The sequence below is a fragment of the Bos indicus genome, chromosome 11 (assembly GCF_029378745.1).
Source record: "Bos indicus isolate NIAB-ARS_2022 breed Sahiwal x Tharparkar chromosome 11, NIAB-ARS_B.indTharparkar_mat_pri_1.0, whole genome shotgun sequence".
NCBI lineage: Eukaryota > Metazoa > Chordata > Mammalia > Artiodactyla > Bovidae > Bos > Bos indicus.
Genome location: NC_091770.1, coordinates 46,423,936 through 46,447,629, shown reverse-complemented (window position 1 = coordinate 46,447,629; position 23,694 = coordinate 46,423,936). Strand labels below are relative to the sequence as shown.

At 43.1% G+C, this 23,694-nt stretch overlaps 1 protein-coding gene across 1 annotated transcript; it reads right to left on the bottom strand.

The window, feature by feature from the left end:
* Window positions 1-14,356: 14,356 nt before the first annotated feature.
* Window positions 14,357-21,338, bottom strand: IL36B (interleukin 36 beta). The gene is made up of 4 exons (XM_019969943.2): window positions 21,323-21,338; window positions 20,692-20,799; window positions 17,034-17,173; window positions 14,357-15,187 (listed from the first exon to the last, which is right to left on the bottom strand). The coding sequence occupies exons 1-4, from the start codon at window positions 21,336-21,338 to the stop codon at window positions 14,975-14,977; spliced, it is 477 nt and encodes a 158-aa protein (XP_019825502.1). The 3' UTR covers window positions 14,357-14,974.
* Between the last annotated feature and the right edge of the window lie 2,356 nt (window positions 21,339-23,694).

Here is a 23,694-nt window from a genome sequence, read left to right as displayed (position 1 = left end):
TTATTATTATTTTCAATCCATCTAGAGATGCTTTTATTTTTCCTGAAGAATGTTTATTGTCTTAGTGAAAGTGAAAGTGGCTCAGTCATTTCTGACTCTGTGAACCCATGGACTATACAGTCCATCCAATTCTCCAGGCCAGAACACTGGAGTGAGTAGCTTTTCCCTTCTTCAGGGGATCTTCCCAACCCGGGGATCAAATCCAGGTCTCCTGCAGATTCTTTACCAGCTGAGCAACAAGGGAAGCCCTTTATCATCTTATCCTCATCATTATTCAAATGGTGAGAAAAACATTAAGCACATAGACAGTGTTGTAGGCATAGGGAATATCAGTTCAGTTCAGTTTAGTCTCTCAGTCGTGTCTGACTCTGCGACCCAATGGACTGCAGCACACCAGGCTTCCCTGTCCATCACCAACTCCCAGAGCTTCCTCAAACTCATGTCCATCGAGTCTGTGATGCCATCCAACTGTCTCTTCCTTTGTCGTCCCCTTCTCTTCCTGCCCTCGATTTTTTCCAGCATCAGGGTCTTTTCCAGTGAGTCAGTTCTTCACATCAGGTGGCCAAAGTACTGGAACTTCAGCTTCAGCGTCAGTCCTTCCAATGAATATTTAGGACTGATTTCCTTTAGGATAGACTCGTTTGATCTCCTTGCAGTCCCAGGGACTCTCAAGAGTCTTCTCCAATACCACAGTCCAAAAACATCAATTTTTCAGCCCTCAGCTTTCTTGATGGTCCAACTATCATGTCCATATAATCATAAACAAAAAGACTTATGCTAAGTCCGCATCCTGCATGAGCAGATAGGTTTTTGTTTTTAAATTTCTGTTGGACTATAGGTTTTTTTTTTTTTTTTTACAATGTTGTGTTAGTTTCTACTGTACAGCAAAATTAATCAGCTATATGCATACATATATCTGGGGCTCAGCTGGTAAAGAATCTGCCTGCAATGCAGGAGACTTGGATTCAATCCCTGGGTTTGCAAGATCCCCTGGAGGAGAGCATGGCAACCCACTCCAGTATTCTTGCCTACAGAATCCCATGAACAGAGGAGCCTGGAGGGCTACAGTCCATGGGGTCACAAAGAGTCGAACATGACTGAGCAACTAAGCACAGCATAGCATGTACATATATCCACTCTTTTTTTTAAATTTCTTTCCCATGTAGAGCACCACAGAGCATTGAGTAGCATTCCCTGTGCTATACATTGGGCTCTCATTAATGACATATTTTATACATAGTATCAATAGTGTATACACACACACATATATAAGTATATTTGTCTTTTATATTTTGTCCTACCTTCTTTTGAAGAGAATGGGTTGTCTTTCTGGGTGCCAGATGTCCTCTGCCAGTGTTCAGAAGTTGTTTTGTGGAAGTTGTTCAGCATTCAAATGATCTTTTGATGAATTTGTGGCAGGAGAAAGTGGTCTCCTGTCCTATTCCTCCGCCATTTTGCAAAAAGGCAAAATGGTTGTCTGACGAGGACTTACAAATAGCTGAGAAAAGAAGAGAAACTAAAGGCAAAGAAGAAAAGGAAAGATACACCCATTTGAATGCAGAGTTCCAAAGAATAGCTAGGAGAGATAAGAAAGCCTTCCTCAGTGATCAATGCAAAGAAATAGAGGAAAACAATAGAATGGGAAAGACTAGAGATCTCTTCAAGAAAATTAGAGGTACCAAGGGAACATTTCATGCAAAGATGAGCACAATAAAGGACAGAATGGTATGAACCTAACAGAAGCAGAAGATATTAAGAAGAGGTGGCAAGAATACACAGAAGAACTAGACAAACCATATAATCACAATGGTGTGATCACTCGCCTAGAGCCAGACATCCTGGAATATGAAGTCAAGTGGGCCTTAGAAAGCATCACTATGAACAAAGCTAGTGGAGGTGATGGAATTCCAGTTGAGCTATTTCAAATCCTGAAAGATGATGCTATGAAAGTGCTGCACTCAAAACGCCAGCAAATCTGGAAAATGCAGCAGTAGCCACAAGACTGGAAAAGGTCAGTTTTCATTCCAATCCCAAAGAAAAGCAATGCCAAAGAATATTCAAACTACCACACAATTGCACTCATCTCACATGCTAGTGAAGTAATGCTCAAAATTCTCCAAGCCAGGTTTCAACAGTATGTGAACCGTGAACTTTCAGATGTTCAAGCTGGTTTTAGAAAAGGCAGAGGAACCAGAGATCAAATTGTCAACATTTGCTGGATCATCAAAAAAGCAAGAGAATTCCAGTAAAACATCTGCTTTATTGACTATGCCAAAGCCTTTGACTGTGTGAATCACAACAAACTGTGGAAAATTCTTCAAGAGATGGGAATACTAGACCACCTGACCTGCCTCCTGAGGAATCTGTATGCAGGTCAAGATGCAACAGTTAGAACTGGACATGGAACAACAGACTGGTTCCAAATCAGGAAAGGAGTACATCAAGACTGTATATTGTCACCCTGCTTATTAAACTTACATGCAGAATACATCATGCAAAATGCTGGATTGGATGAAGCAAAAGCTGGAATCAAGATTGCTGGGAGAAATAGCAATAACCTCAGATATACAGATACCACCCTTATGGCAGAAAGTGAAGAAGAACTAAAGAGCCTCTTAATGAAAGTGAAAGAGGAGATTGAAAAAAAATTGACTTAAAGCTCAACATTCAGAAAACTAAGATCATGGCATCTGGTCCCATCACTTCATGGCAAATAGATGGGGAAGCAATGGAAATAGTGACAGAATTTATTTTGGGGGGCTCCAAAATCACCACAGATGGTGACTACAGCCATGAAATTAACAGACACTTGCTCCTTGGAAGAAAAGCTATTACCAACCTAGACAGCATATTAAAAAGTAGAGACATTACTTTGCCAAAAAGGTCCATCTAGTCAGAGACATGGTTTTTCCAGTAGTCATGCATGGATGTGAGAGTATGCAAGACAGCAAAAGAGACACAGATGTATAAAACAGTCTTTTGGACTCTGTGGGAGAGGGAGAGGATGGGATGATTTGGGGAAATGGCATTGAAACATGTATAATATCATATAAGAAACGATTTGCCAGTCCAGGTTCGATGCAGGATACAGGATGCTGGTGCACTGGGATGACCCAGAGGGATGGTACAGGGAGGAGGTGGGAGGGGGATTAGGATGGGGAACACATGTACACCCGTGGTGGATTCATGTTGATGTATGGCAAAACCAATACAATATTGTAAAGTAATTAGCCTCCAATTAAAATAAATAAATTTAAATTAAAAAAATGAAAGCTGAGCATTGAAGAATTGATGCTTTTGAACTGTGGTATTGGAGAAAACTCTTGAGCATCCCTTGGACTGCAAGGAGATCCAACCAGTCCATCCTAAAGGAAATCAGTCCTGAATATTCATTGGAAGGACTAATGTTGAAGCTGAAACTCCAATACTTTGGCCGCCTGATGTGAAGAAGTGAGTCATTAGAAAAGACCCTGATGCTGAGAAAGTTTGAAGCCGGGAGGAGAAGGGGACAAAAGAGGATGAGATGGTTGGATGGCATCACTGATGCGATGGACATGAGTTTGAGTAGTCTCTAGGAGTTGGTGATGGGTAGGGAAGCCTGGCGTGCTGCAGTCCATGGGGTCGCAAAGAGTCGGACATGACTGAGAGACTGAATTAAACTGAACTGCTAGTGATTCTGCTACATTCACCAGGCTGCAGAAACTTAGGGAAGGAAAATTTCCTACAAGTGGAATGCAGGCAGGGCGGGTAGTCTACATGGGATAGTGCAGCCCTAGATTTTTGTCTGGCCCAGATGTGGCCTCCTCTGATTGTGTGAATCACCAAGGCTGGGCCTCCAACATCATCCATCTCACTCTGAACCAGGAAAAGGACATCTGGGTTTTCAGCTTTGAGAAATCAGGATGAGGCATTCCATGCAGAATTAAGGACTTAGTCATTCTTTTGACTCAAGGGCCTCTGAAAGAACTGAGCTACTTGGACATCACAGAAATGCATTCTTCTGGAAGCAGGAAATGGAAGTTCCAGTTTGTCATCAACTTTGTCAGCAGGAAGGACAAGAACTGAGGCAGAATTTCCAACATGAGCATGAAAAATGAGCTTGATGCCTTCAAGTACATTCTTCAGATGTTTGGTTTTCCTCTCAAAGAGAAAAGAAGACTGATGTCATTGTTTGTGATTCAGATAAATCCTCCTGGGTTTCTTATATTGATCTTCTTAAAGGGGACTCAGCCCTCACCCTATTGAAAAAGAGAAAGACATTTTCAGGTGAGTAAAACAAGGACACAGAATCATACTATTTCAGTTAATTTTAATTTTTACCATAGTGATACACACATATTGCTTTTGAGATTCAGAAAAGATGTTTGGGTAGTGCTTTGGGACTTCAAAGAGGAGAAAGGAGATTAATGAGGAGATGGAAAAGCAAATATTTGGTATTTTCTGGGCCCGGCAGAGACAATGGGACATGCCATGTTTTCCCCAACCACACCCTGCCCATATTCTTGCAAATATCTCTGGAGGGAGCTTTATTCCCAGAACAGGCCCTTTATCCAGTCTTTGGGCAGCTATGTTTGTGCATGCATGCTCACAAACATAGCTCTTTGTGACCCCATGGACTGTAGCCCACCAAGCTTCTCTGTCCGTGGGATTTCCCAGGCAAGAATACTAGAGTGAGTTGCCATTTCCTCTTCCAGGGGATCTTTCTGACTTAGGGATAAAACCTGTGTCTCCTGCACTGGCAGATGGATTCTTTACCACTGAGCCATCTCGGAAGCCCCAAGGCAGCTAAAGAGGAGGTAAAGAGAAAGACTTTTTGAGTCTTCTATTGCTAAAAAATAATCAGCCTAAAATAATTCACATGCAAAAGAGACATATTTGGGAGTGGCAAATTTTGCTTCTCTATAGCAATATGTGTGTAGTTGTCAGGGAGAGTAGGACCATCAGCATCACCCTGCCTCTCCCTACCATTTAGCATCCTCAGAGAGACCTGCATAGGTCTCAGACCAAACTGTCTTCAAGGGTGGACATGTCATCGCTCAACCCACTGATCTCCTGGGGGAAAACCCCATGGTTCCAGTCCTTCTGCCAACCTCGGGTTTCTTCACATGGAGTCAAGAGGGCCTCTGGGATTATTTTATCCCCACCCACCCACCACCTGCCCCAACAAGCATCTCACACTTCTGAGTTGTCATGGGAGTTTCTACCAACTGTTTCCTAATGATGGGGGGAAAAAACCTATTTTAAGGGAAGACAAGAAAAATTTGGACATAAAAACTTTCTGCCCTTTGACCTCCCCTTCCCCTCCAGTGCGTACTATGTGTCTGTATTATGCATTAACCAGACCTCCCCACTGGCAGAAAAACTTGTTCTGTTGTAGAAATCTAGTTTCCTTCTTCTGGCACCAGCCATGTAACTCCTTAGAAGATAACATTCCTTTCTCAGTCCTGTAAGGGGATCACACCGACCCACTACTCGCCTTGTACATGCAGACATCTTTGATGAGCTTTATGTGCAATGCCAATACAGCCTTTCCCTTACAGAGAGAAACTGAGGCAGCACAGACTGGTCAGATGACTTAAGGAAAGCCACACCTAATGGAAGTTCTCGGTTCAAATACTTAGTCATGACCTTGTTAATTTTACTAGCTCTATTACTTGTATCTTGCCTTTTACAATATATCTTGTTTCTTACATTACCAAATGCATACTTGAGCCTCAGATAAAATGAATAATAGGTGACTTGAAATGATTGATCAAATATATAGTTCTGTAAGATCAATGATCTTAATAGTGTAACTCTAGATATGGGAAGAAGCAACAAGAGAGAACCATTTTCCGGATTATAACAGTCCAGAAAGACAGGCAGTACAGAGCCTTTTGGCTATCATTAACATATCCAGTAAAAGCACATTGAGTTGGCGTGACATAGCACATGTTTACTGCAGGATTATTTACAACAGCCAGGGTGTATAACCAACCCAGGCATCCCAGGTTAGATGAATAGATTTAAAAAAGAAGAGGTATGTGATAATGTGAATACTATTCAGCAATTTTTAAAAAATGATAAAATCTTGACATTTGTGACAACACTGATATACTCTGAGTGTATTATGCTAAGTGAAGTTAGAGAAAATCAATTTTCATATGGTTTCACCTATATATGGAATTTGAAAAACAAAGCAAATAAAACAAAATCCAGACTCACAGAACAGATTGGCGGTTGCCAAAAGAGAGGGAGCTGGGGACTCAAAATGGGTCAAGGGGCCAAGAAGTACAGACTTGCAGTTAAAAATTGAGTCATGGGGATATAAAGTGCATCATATGGAATATAAGCCATAATAATGAATTAGCTTTGTGTGGTAACATGTGATAGCTAGACTTGTGATAATGCTATATGTCAATTATACCTCAAAAATACTGAAAAAAATGTAATGGAATAAGACAAAAAAAGCATATTGAGTGACCTTCAATGAAATGCTCGTCTGACCTGGGCATTCCTAGGGCTCTGTGGGACAAACTAGTCACAAAATGCTTTCCGATTCTTGATCAAAATTAAGACCAAAATGGAAGGGATTGTAAAACAAAGAATGTTGCCCACCATCCAGTTTTATAAGAATCAAGCCATTAGCTACTGCAGTCACTAACCTATAGTACACCCTGAAATCAATTCAAGGGGAAGATCAGATTGAGGCACTAAGTACACTGGAAAAACTCACAGACTGGCCCCGAGACAGATATATTCCGGAGAAGATTTTATGAACCCAGTTTCTTGCACCTACCCATACTGAGAAAAGCATTAAAGACACCAAGATCCCTGTCCTTTGAAAAATAACAGTAACCCTCAACCAAGGTGATTTCTTGGTTGTATGTACCCCTTTGCCAAAATCACATATATACTGGGCTCTCCCTTCACCTCTATAGAAAAGTCCTCAAGAATTGTCTGAGAGACTGTCTCCTTGGTCACAATCCCCAGATTGGTGCAAATACAATTTTCCATTTCTTACTTAAAAAAAAAAAAGAATTGTTTATTTATTTATTTGGGGGGTTGCTGGGTCTTTGCTGCTGTGTGCAGGCTTTCTCCAGTTGCAGTGAGCAGGGGATACTCTTTGTTGTGGTGCCCAGGCTTCTCATTGCAGTGTCTTCTCTTGCTGTGGAGCATGGGCTCTAGGCACATGGGCTTCAGTACTTGCAGCACGTGGGCTCAGTATTGTAATGCACCGGCTTAGTTGCCCTTCCGCATATGGGATCCTCCTGCAATAGGGATTGAACTCTTGTCCCCTGCACTGGCAGGAGGATTCTTTCCCACTGGACTACCAGGGAAGCCCTCATTTCTTTCTTAGATTGACTACTGATTAATTTTTCATCAACACCAATGTGTTTCCCCAGAGTCTCTTCAAGTTCTGCTGGCACAGAAAATGCTAGAGTCTTACTGTTATAGTTAAAATGAATAAGCAACAAAGACTTATTGTATAGCACAGGCAACTCTGCTCAATGCTATGCGGCAGCCTGGATGGGAGAGGAGTTTGGGGGAGAATGGATACAAGTACGTGTATGGCAGAGTCCCTCTGCTGTCCACCTGAAACTATCACAACATTGTTAATCGGCTATGTTCCAAAGTAAAATAAAAATTTTAAAGGAATTAAAAGGAAAGGAAAAAAAATGCTGGCATCTTCCACCTTCATTAATCTCTAGAAAACCTTACATTTTGCAGGCCTTGGGAATTGGGAAAGGGGCTTTGGAAAAAGACATGAGCCAGAACTTCAATCTTGGAAGACATGTATCTCTCTTCTGCATCTTGATGGAGGGATGTTGAGTCCATTCTCATGGACCAGGATGCCCACAGGTGGCCTGCCCTGGGCTCTGAGGAGCTGGGGACCTGTCAGGTGGGGATGCTTTTTCCCTGAACCCCTTCATCCTCCTTGCAGAGAGCTCCCAATTTCAAATGGGACAAGATCTGGGCCCCTAACTCAGGGCAGTCCCACAAAATATTTCTGTCATTTAATGTCTTTATTTTCACCATTCAGGGGATTTCTCCTGCTTTTTTTTCCCTTGAGCAGCTCTGAGCAGTCTGAGCTATGCCGTGGCTGTCATCTCCCTACCCAGAGCCTCACCAGCAAGCAGCTTTCTAAGGAGAGAAGCCTCCACATGCTTCTCTAGCTAAAAGCCCAGAAGCCAGTCCTGATTTGCTCAGAGAACAGAATCCGTAAGACAGGCTGCCATGCCCAGGAGACCACAGAGACACTGATTCACACTGGTGTCTGGGCCCCCCAGCCCAGTTGTGCTGTGAAGCTGCTGCCACCAGATCCCACGATCACTGTTGTGTTTTTGGTGTGTGGTGGGTGCTGATGAGGGACTAAGCCTGTGCAGGAATCAAAGGGACAACTGCTTCTCATTGGGCAGTCTTATTGTTGAGCAGTATTCCATTGAATATCTATACACACACACACACACACACACATATATATTCCACAACTTCTTTATCCATTCATCTTTTGACAGACACTTGTGTTGTTTTCGTTTCCATGTTTTGGCTACTGTGAATAATGATGCTATGAATATCGGGATGCATATACCTTTTCCAATTAGTTGCTCAAGGAAAAAAAAAAAGGAGAAATCTCCTGAATGGTGAAAATAAAGACTTTAAATGACAGAAGTATTTTGTGGGACTGCCCTGAGTCAGAGGCCCAGATCTTGTCCCATTTGAAATTGGGAGCTCTCTGCAAGGAGGATGAAGGAGTTCAGGGGAAAAGCATCCCCACCTGACAGGTCCCCAGCTCCTCAGAGCCCAGGGCAGGCCACCTGTGGGCATCCTGGTCCATGAGAATGGACTCAACATCCCTCCATCAAGATGCAGAAGAGAGATACATGTCTTCCAAGATTGAAGTTCTGGCTCATGTCTTTTTCCAAAGCCCCTTTCCCAATTCCCAAGGCCTGCAAATTGTAAGGTTTTCCAGAGATTAATGAAGGTGGAAGATGCCAGCATTTTCTTTTTCTTTCCTTTTAATTATTTTTTTTTTTTGATTCTTACTTTACATTGGAGCATAGCCAATTAACAATGTTGTGGTGGACAACATTGTTGTGGTGGATTCAGGTGGACAGCAGAGGGACTCGGTCATACACGTCTTGGTGGGACCATGCTCCCCACAGCAAGGCTGGGAAGAGGCAGGACTGGAGACAGATAAAGAGAACATTGAAGGACTTTAACCCTGAACTTGCCTTGGACCCTCAAGGAGCAGACAGGTTTGGAGACACTGATCTCTCTAAGAGAGGACTAGACAATTCCCCCTACTTGTTCCCTGCTGTCCCAGTGTGGGACAGGGAAAGAATGCTGACCCAGAGCCAGAAACTAGGAAATTCTAAGCAGGTGGACTTGCTCGCCTTCTGTGATGCTCACCTCCTGGCCCACCTCAGAACAGTCTCTCCAGCCCTTGCAGCCAAGGTTCAGAGCAAATGGTGGATTGGGAAGGGCTCGGGGTCCTTCCCTGGCCTCACAGGCTCTGAGACCCCAACCCCCACACACTGCTGACGAATCGACTTTCCATGAGTCAGTGCTCTCCAAGGCCTCATAGGTTGTCCTACATTCCATCCTTCCCTTCAGGAATAAAAAGAGGACCTCCAGCAAGAAGACACAGAGAGACTTCTTGTTGTTCAGTTGCTTCAGGCGTTGTCTGACTCTGCGACCCCATGGACTGGAGCCCACCAGGCTCTTCTGTCCGTGGGATTTCCCAGGCAAGAATATTGGAGTAGGTTGCCATTTCCTTCTCCAGGGGGTCTTCCTGACCCAGGGATTGAACCCACATCTCCTGCATTGCAGGCAGGTTCTTTACCACTTATCCATTTAAGAGAGTTAAACAGCCCAATCACTCATCAGCCTGGGATAACAGGACACAGACAAAGCCTTAACACAAAATACACAGCAACGGAAACACACGACATCCCCCTTCTCGAGCGACTCCTGCTTTTTCACTTTTTAAACCATAAACTATTAGAAATGTGGCTTCTTGAGCCACTGCGGAAAACAGTATGGAAGTTCCTCAGAAAACTAAAAATAGGACTGCCAATTCCAGCAATTCTGCTCCTGAATACATAGCCATTAAAAAGACAAAAACACTAATTGGAAAGGGTATGCACATCCCATTATTCATAGCATCATTATTTACAGTAGCCAAAACATAGAAACACCATAAGAGTCCATCAAAAGATGAATGGATAAAGAAGTTGTGGAACATATATTTGTGTGTGTGTGTATAAAATGAAATACTACTCAACAATAAAAAATGAAATTTTGCCATTTGTAGCAACATCAGTGAACTTGGAGTGTATTATTAGGCTAAGTGAAATAAGTCAGACAAAAACAAATACTGTATATCACTTATATGTAGTTGATTTCCATTTGAGGGAGAGGCAGAGATATGATTCTGGGGCAACAGCCTTGTTAACAAATGGAGATCACAGAGGGCCATGGAGTCACCTTCACAAAGAGGAAGCACTTGTATAGACATGAGACCTCTCTTCTCTGTGACATCAAGAATTGGGGACAGGAAGGTATGTTTTATTCTGGATGAGACTAGTTTTTCTGGGGAAGGTGGACTGCCTGGGGAGGGTGAACTGCCTGGGGAGAAAGTTGGCTCCCCATTTATTCATTCATTTAGCAATTAATTAATAATTAATTTGTTCAACATATATTTATTTGACACAGACATGGTGCTAGGAGCTGGGGCTGTAATGGTGAACTAGACAAACACTACTTCCCACCAATCAAGGATTTTATACTGCAAAGAGGGAAGCAAATAAAGTCATTATGAATCACGTGAAGAAAAAAAAAACAGGAGAAAGGAAATTTCAGGAGGTAGAAGAAGCAGTTTTCTTCAGACATGGTGGTTAGGGAAGGCCTCTTGAGGAGGTGACATATAAGGAAATAACCTAAAGGAGCCAGAAAGGCAAAGAGAGAGAATAAGCCAATACAGGTAACAGAAATGTACATGAGCATAGCATATGCAAAGGTCCAGGGGCTGTAAAGGACTCAGTATATTCAAAGAACTGAAAGATTAGCATGACTGAAGATGGCAATGGAGAGACTGATCTGAAAGTAGTGTTGGGCCATCAGGGGCCAGACCATCCAGTCAAACCTGTAAACTATGGTAAAGAATTTGCATTTCGTGAAAATTCAAACTACAGTGAGGTATCACCTCACACCAATCAGAATGGCCATCATCAAAAAAATCTACAAACGATAAATACTGGAGAGAATGTGGAGAAAAGGGAACTGATACAGTCACTATGGAGAATTGTATGGAGATACCTCAAAAAACTATAAATCTACCATATGACCAGCAAGGGCTTCCCAGTTTGGGGTAGTGGTAAAGAAGCTGGCTGCCAATGCACATAGACATAAGAGACATGGGTTCGATCCCTGGGTCGGGAACGTCCCTGGAGGAGGGCAAGGTAAGCCACTCCAGTATTCTTGCCTGGGAAATCCCATGGACAGAGGAGCCTGATGGGCTGCAGCACATAGGGTCTCAAAGAGTCAGACATGACTGAATTGACATAGCACTTTCACACACATGACCCAGCAATCCCACTGCGGGGCATAGGCCCTGAGAAAACCACAATTCTACAAGACACTTGTACACCAATGTTCATTGCAGCAATATTTACAATAGCCAGGACATGGAAGCAATCTAGTTGTCCATCAACAGATTAATGGATAAATATATAAATGGAACATTATTCAGTCATACAAAGGAACAGATTTGAGTCAGTTGTAGTGAGGTGGATGAACCTAGAGCCTCTTACACAGAGTGAAGTAAGTCAGAAAGAGAAAAACAAGCATTGTATATTAACACATATATATGGAATCCAGAAAGATGATACTGATGAACCTAGCAGAGAATGGACTTGTGGACACAGTGAGGGAAGATGAGGGTGGGGCGAACTGAGAAAGTAGCATTGACATATATACACATGATAAAGCATATATATGGGTTGGATGTAGGTCATGTGTAAAATAGATAGTCAAAAGTCTCTGTATAACTCAGGGAACCCAGCCTGATGCTCTGAAATGACCTAGAGGAGTGGGATGGAGGGCAGGGAGGGAGGCTCAAAGGGGAGTGTGTGTGTGTGTGTGTGTGTGTGTGTGTATGTGTGTGTGTGTATATGCTGCTTAGTTGCTTCAATCATGTCTGATTCTGTTCGACCCTATGGACTTCAGCCTGCCAGGCTCCTCTGTCCATGGGATGCTCTAGGCAAGAGTACTAGAGTGGGTTGCCATGCCCTGCTCCAGAGGATCTTTCCAACCCAGGGATGGAACTGGGGTCTCCTTCATTGCAGACAGATTCTTTACCACTGAGCCATCAGGGAAGCCTATCTATCTATCTATCAGCCTAAATATGACTGATTTGAATTGTTCCATGGCAGAAACCAACACAACATTGTAAAGCAATTTTCCACCAATTAAAAAATTTAACAATAAGCAAATTTTGATAAATGAATTTGCATTTCATTCTAACTGCAAGTGGAAACATCAAAGAATTCTAAACATTGGAATGACATAATTGAATTTCCATTTATGGAGATAATCCTTGCTGGCTCACAGAGAACTGATTTAACAGATAGATGGAGTGGTAGATGGAGGTCACCAGTCAGGATGCAGATGCACAGAACTGGTGAGTTATGGTGGTTTCCAGATATCCAGTGGTGGATGGCAGAGAAGTTGGAGAGGGATGGGTGGATTTGAGATGTACTTTGAAGGCAGGCTTCTTGGTGAATAGACTTGATGGGTTGGATGCAGGTCTTTAGGGAGAGGAAAATCCAGGATGACTCCCAGGTTTCTATCTTGAGTAACTGAGATGGAAAAGACTGGCTGTGGGAATAGGCATATCGGGCAAGGATCAAGGGTGCTCCTTAGGACATGCTCAATTTGCAGGTTCGGAGAATATCCAAGCTGGTAGTTGTAAGTGCAAATCTGGAGTTCCAACAAGAGCTCTGGGCCAGATCAAATCATCGCTATCCATTTGGAATTTAAATTCATAACAAGTAAAATCATCTAGTCATGGCCTTCCCTGGTGGCTCAGTGGATAAGAATCTGCCTGTCAATGCAGGAGACACAGTTTTGATCCTTGGTAGGGGAAGATCCCACGTGCCACGGAGCAACTAAGCCAGTGCACCACAATTATTGAGCCTGTGCTCTAGAGCCTGAGAGCTGCAACTACTGAAGCCCAAGTGCCCTAGAGCCTGTGCTCCACACCAAGAGGAGCCACCATGATGAGAAGCCCACACACAGCAACAAAGAGTAAAACCCCTCCCCACTACTAGAGAAAAAGCCGTTGCATAATGAAGACCCATTGCAAACAAAAATAAATAAGATTATTTTTAATGCCTATGTCCAAGTAAATAGAAGAAAAAATTAAAAAAAAAAAATAAAAGTACAACAATAGCATCAAAAATTTGAATATTAGAGTATCTCAAAGGCTGGAGGAAAAAGTCATAGAAACCAGTGTTTCAGAGACTGAAACAAGGGAAATAAAACTGATAGAGAGCTCTCCATCTGTCATGATAGGATGTGAGCTCAAGGTCCGTCCACTCTGCCATCTTGTCCCTCCTCTCTTTCTCCATCTGTCTATCTTGGAATGATGAGAAATGATCTGAAGGAATAAGAATGGGAGCTAGAGAAACTGAAGCAGGGAAATGAAGGAAACCAATGCAAGGAGGTGTTCCTGAGCTCAACACTCCCATGGGTGACTATGACTCAATCCTGCTTGGACCCTCTGAGGAATCATGCAGACTAAAGAGCTGAAATTCCCCTACCCGCTCTCCCCCATTGGTGAAGGGTTCCCAGTCATTGAAAAGCCCAATATGCCTGTTCATCATATACCAAGAAGGGCAAGGTTTCCTGAAGGAAGAAAACCTGATATGCTCACATTCATATTCAGGGCATTATAAAACCTGCAATTTACATGTCTCTGGTTGAGTGAATTCATAAATTTTACTACAAGCATTAACTAAAGTAATCCTCACAAAATGGACAACTGGTTTAAAAGCATCAGAATAAAGAAACTGGTGTTTGAATGTCCCCCTAAAAGTCTAGGAAACAGGAATAATAACAAGAAAATGTCATAGTTGATGCTTGAAAAAAGTATAAACTGCTATTTGTGATTCTTTGAAATACAGATTGATTTACATCCACTGTGGTTAACAATTAATCTTAACTGAATTGTATACTGTGTATCAAATTATTAACTAATGATACTATGAGTTCATCATGACTATGATATTTGTGATATTTTTATTTTACATCCGCCTTACCCTTTAGATTCATCTTTTGGAGTTCATGTTACAATATTTATAATAAGCATGCATAGAATTATTAATATCTTTTATTGATAGGATTATATGTTTGGAAGTCACATTTCCAGGCTATGGGTTGGCAGAAGGAATAGCAAGAGAGGTTGTAAGAAGGATTTGGGAGTGGACTTAACTGGACTTGGCAACTAGGATGATGGGACAAGATCAAGAAAGAATAAAAAGTGACTCAGGTTTCACACTGAAATGATGTGCAAGTTGGGGACACAGTGTATCTAGAAATTATCTAGAGATTATCTAGAGGGTGGGCTTCCCTGGTGGTTCAGCGAATTTGCTGGCCAATGTGGGATATGCGGGTTCGATTCCCTGGAGGAGGAAATGCCAACCCACTCCAATATTTTGCCTGGGAAATCCCATGGACAGAGGAGCCTGGCAGGCTATAGTCCATGGGGTCACAAAAGAGTCGGACACAACTTAGTGACTAAACAACAGCAACACATTTAGAAGGTATCTAGTAGAGGAGGTGGTTTTGAGGTGGTGAGAATGAGGTAGGCTGTTGATGGGCATCCATGTATGGTGGTCTCTTAAGATGATCTGTTGTGTTTTCAAACAGAAGAACCTCTGACTGCTTGATCCTCTGAACTGGATTCAGCCACCCAGAGCCCAGACTGGATTTAGAGTCCACCCTCTAAGTAGTAATTCGTGCTTTGGACTGTGCCCCTCTCCTTGGTGAGGGTAACGGGGTGCCCTGCCTCAGAGGAGGTTGCAATGAACCAGCCAGGGTAGGAGACAGACTGAAAGACAACGGTGGAGCCTTCATCATTGCGGTAAAAGAGGAAGCACTTCTCTCCTTTGGGCTTATTGTAGAGATTCATGATACTTTCTTCCTGAAGGTACGAAAAAGGCTGGTTAGAGAGGATTTTGGGGAGGAGGGAGATAAACTAATTCAGCCCTGGCACTGTCCCCTTTCCACAAAGAGAGGGACAGCGGTAAGGGACACAGGCAGATGAGAGGGGGACGCCACAGGCAATCCACTGGTTCCCAGTTCTTGGCCCCACCCCAGAATCCCATCACAAGAGGTGCTTCTGATCCCTTGAACCAGAACTGCCTTCCTGAAAACAGAGGGAGTTGTAAACTCTTTCATGGACGCACTCATCGGATGGGTTCAGGCCAGTCTCATGAGGTTCCCCACCTCCAAGTGGGTTTATACATTACAGCTTCCATCAGAAGCAGAGGATTCATAACTACCTATCTGACTTTCAGAATGGGGACCATAAGCGTGTCATCCACCAAATCCAATTAACAATCTCCCCTCTGGTCTCCACTGCCATTCAGTAGCTTTACTTCAGAGGAAGCATCCCAGAGCCTCAGAGGATCTCTGGGAGATGATTAAAGAGGACTGAGAATGGCCATTCTGAAACATTTTCAAGGATGTATTCTCGGGCTTGCAGAGTAAGCTCTTTCAGTAAAATGAGTCTTACACCTTCCAAAGGTCCCTTGTGTTGACTTGGGAATCAAGTCAGCTTTTCTTCTTTATGGTGAATATGCAGGATTGCAAACCTGTTTCTCTTTGGTTTGTTTGTTTTCTTCTTTCTTTTTTATTTTCTAAATTATGAAAGGATGCGGGGAAGGCAATGGCACCCCACTCCAGTACTCTTGCCTGGAAAATCTCATGGACAGAGGAGCCTGGTGGGCTGCCATCTATGGGGTCACACAGAGTCGGACATGACTGAAGCGACTTAGCAGCAGCAGCAGCAGCATGAAAGGATGATAACATATTTACAGGAGACTTGGAAAATACAGAACAAAGTTACATATTATTCCACCATATGTTACAATTATTTTTCAGTTCAGTTCAGTTCAGTGGCTCAGTCGTGTCCGACTCTTTGCAACCTCATGAACCACAGCATGCCAGGCCTCCCTGTCCATCACCAACTCCCAGACTTTACCCAAACTCATGTCCATTGAGTCGGTGATGCCATCCAACCATCTCATTCTCTCTTGTCCCCTTCTCTTCCTGCCCTCAATCTTTCCCAGCATCAGGGTCTTTTCAAATGAGTCAGCTCTTTGCATCAGGTGGCCAAAGTATTGGAGTTTCAGCTTCAACATCAGTCCTTCCAATGAACACCCAGGACTGATCTCCTTTAGGATGGACTGGTTGGATCTCCTTGCAGTCCAAGGGACTCTCAAGAGTCTTCTCCAACACCACAGTTCAAAAGCATCAATTCTTGAGTGCTCAGCTTTCTTTATAGTCCAACTCTCACATCCATACATGACTACTGGAAAAACCATTAGCCTTGACTAGATGGACCTTTGTTGACAAAGTAATGTCTGGCTTTTTAATATTAAATTAAGATTTTTAGTTGGAATTTCAATATCAAACTCTCAAAAGTTATTAGAATGAATAGACAGAAAAATAGAAGCATATAGTATACCCAAAAAGCACTATGGACCAATTCAACATAATTAAGATTATACAATTTTCACACAGTGGCAGGATACAAATTCTATTCAAGTTCCCATAGACTATAAACCAGGAGACCCTGGACCATCCAGGGACATAAAACAAGGTGCAAAAATTTCATGGTCTAAAGATATTGAAATCATACAGAGTCTGTTCTTCTATTACTGTAGAATTATACAAACCTATTACTTATATTCAGTAACAGATTAAATGAAATTGAAAGTTCCTCTCATTAATGTACTTCTCTAATTAGCTGCACAACCACTCACCTTAAGCTGCAAAGTGGGATAGCCCTGGATTTCTGTACAGCAGAGACAGAGATTTTTGTCCTTGATTCCCAGGTAATGTGGAGTACCATTTCCTTCCTTATCGAATTCCATGTCTCTACATGCTATCAAGGAAAGAATGACTGGAAACACAGGGAAAATGGAAACAGGTGTCAGGCTCCAAGCAGTGAAAAGGCCATTCCTTCTGGTCTGACACTCACATCTAGGGGATAATGAGCAGCCAGGACACGCCCCCCTCACAAAGTCTTCTCCCACTAGCCATGTGTCAGAAACCCTTCATCAGTTGACTGAAATCCATTTCCTATTTCTTCCTTAATATCAGAGCCCCAGCTGTCACCAGGATATATTACTTCCCCAAAATAAAAATAAATTTCCCATCACACTTACAGCTAACTTTGACCATATGCTTAAGTTTTAACTCATGAGATAAGAGTGGAATGTTGTGTAGGATTTCTAAGAATGTTCTTCTTTAAAAGGAGTTCACTCAGTTGGAAGGAGCTTTCTTCTTATTCCCTGTCTTTATACCTAGATTGTGGTGACGGTGATCTTGAAGATGGTAAAGCAGAACCCTAGAATCCTTGGAATCTGGTGGCATTACAGAGGCACCTATGGGCCTTAGTCTGCCTTCTCAGGCTTCTTTTCCCTGAGAAAGAAAGGAATTTCTATCTTATTTAATTCCTGCTGGATGGTTTAGTCACCAAGTTATGTCTGACTCTCTTGCAATCTCATGGACTGCAGCCTGCCAGGCTCCTCTGTCCATGAGATTTTCCATGCAAGAATACTGGGAGTGGGTTGCCATGCCACCTCCAGGGGTTCTTCCTGACCCTGGGATCAAACCCACATCTCCTGCATTGGAAAGCAGATTCCTTACTACTGAGCCACCGAGGAAGCCCCTAATAAATTCCTAGTTGAGTGAATTTTCTGTCGCTATCAGTATAATTTAATTCTCAACTAATTTAGCAGATGATTCCCAGGAGCCTGCATGTTCTGCATCTATCCTTCTGGGTAGGGAGAAGGGAATTTATCCATTCAACATTCTTTGTTGAGTACCCACTCAAGGCTCTGGAGACTTAGCTGAGAACTAGAGACATTGTTATTGCCACCATGGAAAATGGAACTAAACCATGGAAAGAGAGAAATGACCAGAACCACAAGTGGCAACACCTGTTTTGGGGAAACTGACAAAGGTCTGAGACAGTAGGAGAGAGACCAAGAAAGAGGAAGCGAAAAAGCAGAGTGAAGTTCAAGCCAAGAACTTAACACTAAGAGGAAGCCAGTAAATGAAGAAACAGGAATGTGGTGGTGGAGGGGTTTGGATGAAGAGTGTTGACAGGGAAAGGAAATGTTAAGACCCTTACATGGAAAGAAGCTCGGTAAGTTCCAGGCTCCAAAAATTAGATTGGTGTGCCTCAGATCTCCTCACTGCTCACTTTCCCCAAACTTCCACCCCCAAAACACAAATACTTGGAAACAATATTCTTCAATTAATGTGGTAAGAAGGTCACTGTTGATGGTTCGTGAAGATAGGATGCAAAGCTACACAAGTGAAGTGGGAGAGAGGGCAGTGAGGAAGTAATACAGTGTTCCAAGTGAAAGATGATATTAACTTAGAAATAAGGCTTATTTTGCACATAGACTCATCAGTCTCTGCTGGTGGATTAAATGGAGATCAAAGAAAAGAAGAAATAAGGATGCCTCCTGTATTTCTGGCTCCAGTGAACAGGGTGAAGAAGAAGATGGGGAAGACTGGGTCTGTAAACCGTTTTGAGAAGTCAGATCCACAGTTCCACTTTTGGAATAGATGTTAGAGATGTCTGCATGCTAAGTCACTTCAGTCGTGTCCGACTCTCTGTGACCCCCATGCACTGTAGCCCACCAGGGTCTTCTGTCCCAGGGATTCTTCAGACAAGAATACTGGTGTGGGTTGCCACGCCCTCCTCCAGGGGATCTTTCCAACCTAGGGATCGAACCCTCATCTCCTACATCTCCTTCAATGACAGGCGGGTTCTTTACCACTATTGTCACTGAGATGTCTGAGAGGACATCAAAAGGAAATGGGTTACAGAGACCTGTACATCAGCTCAGCAAACAGTTCAGGAAACATTCACTGAACATCCACCCTATGATAGTTGGAATTTAAAGGCCACTAGCTACTAGCCAAAATCTGTTTTTGTTTTGGCTCTGGACACAGAGTTAGACTACATTTCCCAGCATCCCTTGCAGTTAGCTACAAGTCATGTGACTCCATTTTAGCCAATGGTTATGAATGGGAATATTCCAGGCCATTTTCACGCTTGATCACAAAGCCCCTCTATACACACTCTTCTGCTCTCTATCATCTTCTGTCAGATGGAAACGAAAAAGGACATAGGTAAAATTTTCAGGGGAGACAGCTGGGTTGGAAGCATAAATGCCAGAATGAAGAGGCAACACGTCAATCCAAGAAACCAGCTCTGAGTCCCTTCAGAGTGGTGGGGTGATGGTTACAGATTGAGCTCTGAAAATTGCCAGCATTTGGCTATTTTACAGAGAAAGTGGAGTCAGAAGGTAGAGTGCAAAAGAAGAGCCAGTGAACCACATAGAACATTCTTACCAAAGGACGGAACAGAGAGTGTTCGAGAAAGAGTAATCAATTATGCTGACTGCCCCCGAGGAGAAGGAAATGGCAACCCAATCCAGTGTTCTTGCCTGGAGAATCCCAGGGACAGGGGAGCTTGGTGGGCTGCCGTCTATGGGGTCGCACAGAGTCGGACACGACTGAAGTGACTTAGCAGCAGCAGCCACTGAGGAACAAAAAGTGAGGACAGACAAATGAGTCTGGTGACTGGAAAGAGAAGCTAGAGATGAGTGGGCAAAGAACAATTCAAAAGTTTTATTGTTTGATGTAAGCATGGACATGTGGGGAAATGGAGACAAGCTGTGTACTTGACTATGACTGTACAGAGAACAGTATGTATATTACCACATAAGAAAATAGAACACTTGTAGAAATGAAATGTGCAAATCCAGAGGAGGTTTTTAGTATTAAGCCTGGAAATGTTCCATTAGTGCATGTCTAATCAGAGTTAGAAAGAAGACAAAGACAGAATAAGCAGGGGAAAGGGGAATGAAATCAAACATCAAAGGAACAAACAAGAAAGGAAAAGAAGCTGACTTGGATTGACTTTTTTTCCAGCTTTATTGAGGTATAATAGGCATGCAGTGGATTGATGGGAAGAAGGAATATTCCCCTATTATTAGAAAAGAGGACTCCAAATTTGAAAAATACAGGTATGGTAATGGAAAGATGAAACAGTTTAAATTTAAGGACAGAGGTAGCAATGGTTGAAATTTAGAAGAGAGAAATTCCAAGGAGAAGGTCAGCTGTTAATTGAATGAATAATCTCTTCTTAATCAAGGACATTTTCTTTTGGTAAGGAGAGCTCCAGATCCATCACACCCTCATTTCTGGGTACAGGTCTTCTTTCCTCATACCCTTTCCAGATAGTGTGAGGGAACCATCTTGCCCTTTCCTGCCTTTCTTGAGGACACTGAAGCTATCCCCAAGAATATGCTTCCCAAGCTCACACAAGCTTGGCCCCATCCCCAGTGGAGCTGATGTCCCTTTAAGGGCAGCACAATGGCTTTGATTGTCACTCACCAGGTTTAATGTTGTTGCTAGAAGGAACTGCTATTAATGAATTTCCTTTTACGACCCACACCATCTGCCGAGAATCACGAATGTGAAGGTAACTGGGATATTCTCGCACTGCCAGAAGACAGAAAATCACAAAATATACATGAGGTTATTGTAAATTTTAGGACTCCAATTGCAACTGGTAATAAGGGCCTTTGATTCCTAGGATTCCTAGGAGTAGATTTACTGCTCTGACAAAGAGTGGCTGTTGGAAAAAGGGAAGGGAAATAGGGCAGGAGCTGGTTTGTGAACCAACGCATCTGAAAGAAGCTACATGCACTCATAGTCCCAAGAGTCTTTCAAGATTCACCCTTTTTTCTAGGATTATCAGTGACTTGTCTTTTTGCTGATTGATAGTCTCTGGGTAGTAACAAAACAAAGTATATATAAATCAGTCATCAATACATTATTTCTTATTTACCCTCTTTATCAAAATAAATAAGTAGTTCTAGAACTCCTTATTTATTTTGAATGAATAATCTGGACTACAAGGGTTTCTTGTACTCTAAATTACAAAACAGAAACCCTTGTACTCCATTTCTTTGGGGAGACCAGATGGAAGTATTTCCAAGCTGGTTTGTGATTCACCACTTACACATAGGGCACGCCATGTTGGCTTCAGGGCTTTCTGTGAAGAGGACGAGGTAGACCAGATGGTGGAGAGGCTGTGGTCCAGCGGTTAGTCTTGTAGGGAAAGAGGGAAAGAAAATACGTTATCCATTTCTCTCCCTTCCCCTGGAATTCTGTATTAAAAAAAACTGTCCTGAGACCCTATCTTAGATGCACATTTGAGAGTAAGGATGGGAAAAGCATGTTCCAGGGCTGTAAAACCCAAGATGGAAGCTCCCATTACTGTCAGGGCTGAGTGGTCCTGGCTCTCCAGGCTGCAGTGACCCTGGGATGCCCTCTATCCATCACAGCTAGGATTGTTAGGAGATTTCAGTGCATCAGCTCAGGTACTAAGTCTCTGGATTTAGAGGAAGAAAGAGTACTTGCCTGTCTCCATTTAGCCACCAGCTATCCTGACTCCAAGCTTGAGCATCCTAAATAACCAGTAGCTACCCTGTTTTTCTGACTCACATCTTCCCCAACCCTTCATCCAAAGAGGCATCTCTGCACAAGGATGTCCACGGACCACATGAGGTATTTTGACTGTTAGGGGACATCTATCTCTGAGCTTCTGGTTAGGGAACCATGACAATTCCCCAAGAAGACCACAAACTCCCCACAATGAGAACCAATTGTTCACATCCTCCTCTGCCTCAGGATATGCAGTGCCTGAATCTATAGTCATCCCTAGAGAAAGAATAAACCCACTACCAGCAGCACTCTGGAAGCAGTCTCAGTTCCTCTGACACTGCGTGTCTTGGACCAAGGCTCCCAGAGGTTCCTCAAGGCTGGACACAGAGCAGTGAAGGAAGGTTTCCCATACACAGTTTCTACCTTTGTCCAAAGAGATGCTCTTGTCCTAGAGCCCAATCTTAAGGCTCCATCTGCCCCAAGTGCCCTGTAGAACTGTCCAGGACTTCCAGGCCTTTAAATGAGTGAGGAAGGAGGGTTATTTCCTGGCTCTGGGTGTGCCCACTTTGGCAATAAAACTGGTCCAAGACAGAGGTCTCATGAGGATTCAGCGAGTGACTGAGAGGCAACACAGGTGTGGCCAGGCTGGGGTCCTAGAGAAACCAGAGGAGAGTAAACGTCAGGAAACACCGATGAGGAAATACAGAAAAGGCCAGATGCTGAGTTAAGAAGGAGAACTTCCTTCTGGACTGCTTTGGAGGCAGAGGTGTGGCTCACTTGATTCACTGATGGTGTGAGCCATGGCCTCATTCATATCCTATTTGGGGCAATCCATAGTCCTCCTTTCAGAGTTTTGCATAACCAACATTGAGAGCTCATTCTGTATCTGATAGACATGTATCTGATGAATCTTTCATCCTCTAGGAGCCATTCATCTTTATTTCTTATGGAAGAAAACAGTCCCTGAGAAATGGCAAAACTTACCCAAAGTCATATAGCTGCTAAGAAATGTAGCTAAGTTAAAAATCAAGTCTTTCTGGGCTTCCCTGGTATCTCAGTGGTGAAAAATCCACCTGCCAATGCAGGAGACACGGGTTTGATCCCTGATCCAGTAAGATTCCATATGCCGTGGGGTAACTAAGCCGTGAGCCACAACTATTGAGCTTATGCTCTAGAGTCCAGGAATCACAACTACTGAGCCCACATGTCACAACTACTGAAGTCCATGTACTCTAGAGCCTGTGCTCCACAACAAAAGAGGCCACTGAAACAAGAAGCCTTTGTACCGCAATGAAGAGTAGCCCCCACTCACCGCAACTAGAGAAAAGCCTGCCCAGCACAAAGACCCAGCACAGCCAAAAATAAATAAACAAAAAAATTATTTTTTAAAAGTCAAACCTCTCTGTTCTTAACCACTATGTAGTGTGTTGCCTTTGGGTCATGATTTCCTGCACCCTGTGTTAACTGAGATACATAGGGAGCCTTGTGCTTGGTGGTGGATATTAAAAACTGCACTGTATCTAAGGAGACTCACTTAATAGGAGGAAATTTGGAGGTCTCCTGGCTTCCTGTCTCTGCTTCAGGAATCAGACAGCCTCAACATAGGTGGTGAAAGAGAACCATTACCCTTGAAACCCATATTGTTGGTCAGTCCTAGGTGGCGCTAGTGGTAAAGAACTTGTGTGCCATTGCAGGAGATGTGGGAGACCCTGGTTCAATCCCTCCAGCTGGAAGATCCCCTGGAGGAGGGCATGGCAACCCACTCCAGTATTCTTGCCTACAGTCCACAGGGTCACAAAGAGTTGACACAACTTAGCATGCAAACACGCAAGCCTAAAAGTAAAGAAGTATTCATTCCATGCCAAGATTTACTTCCACATTACTCACAACCACTAATCAGGGCTCTGTTCTCTGAAACCCACCACTGACTCTCTCCCATTGAGTACT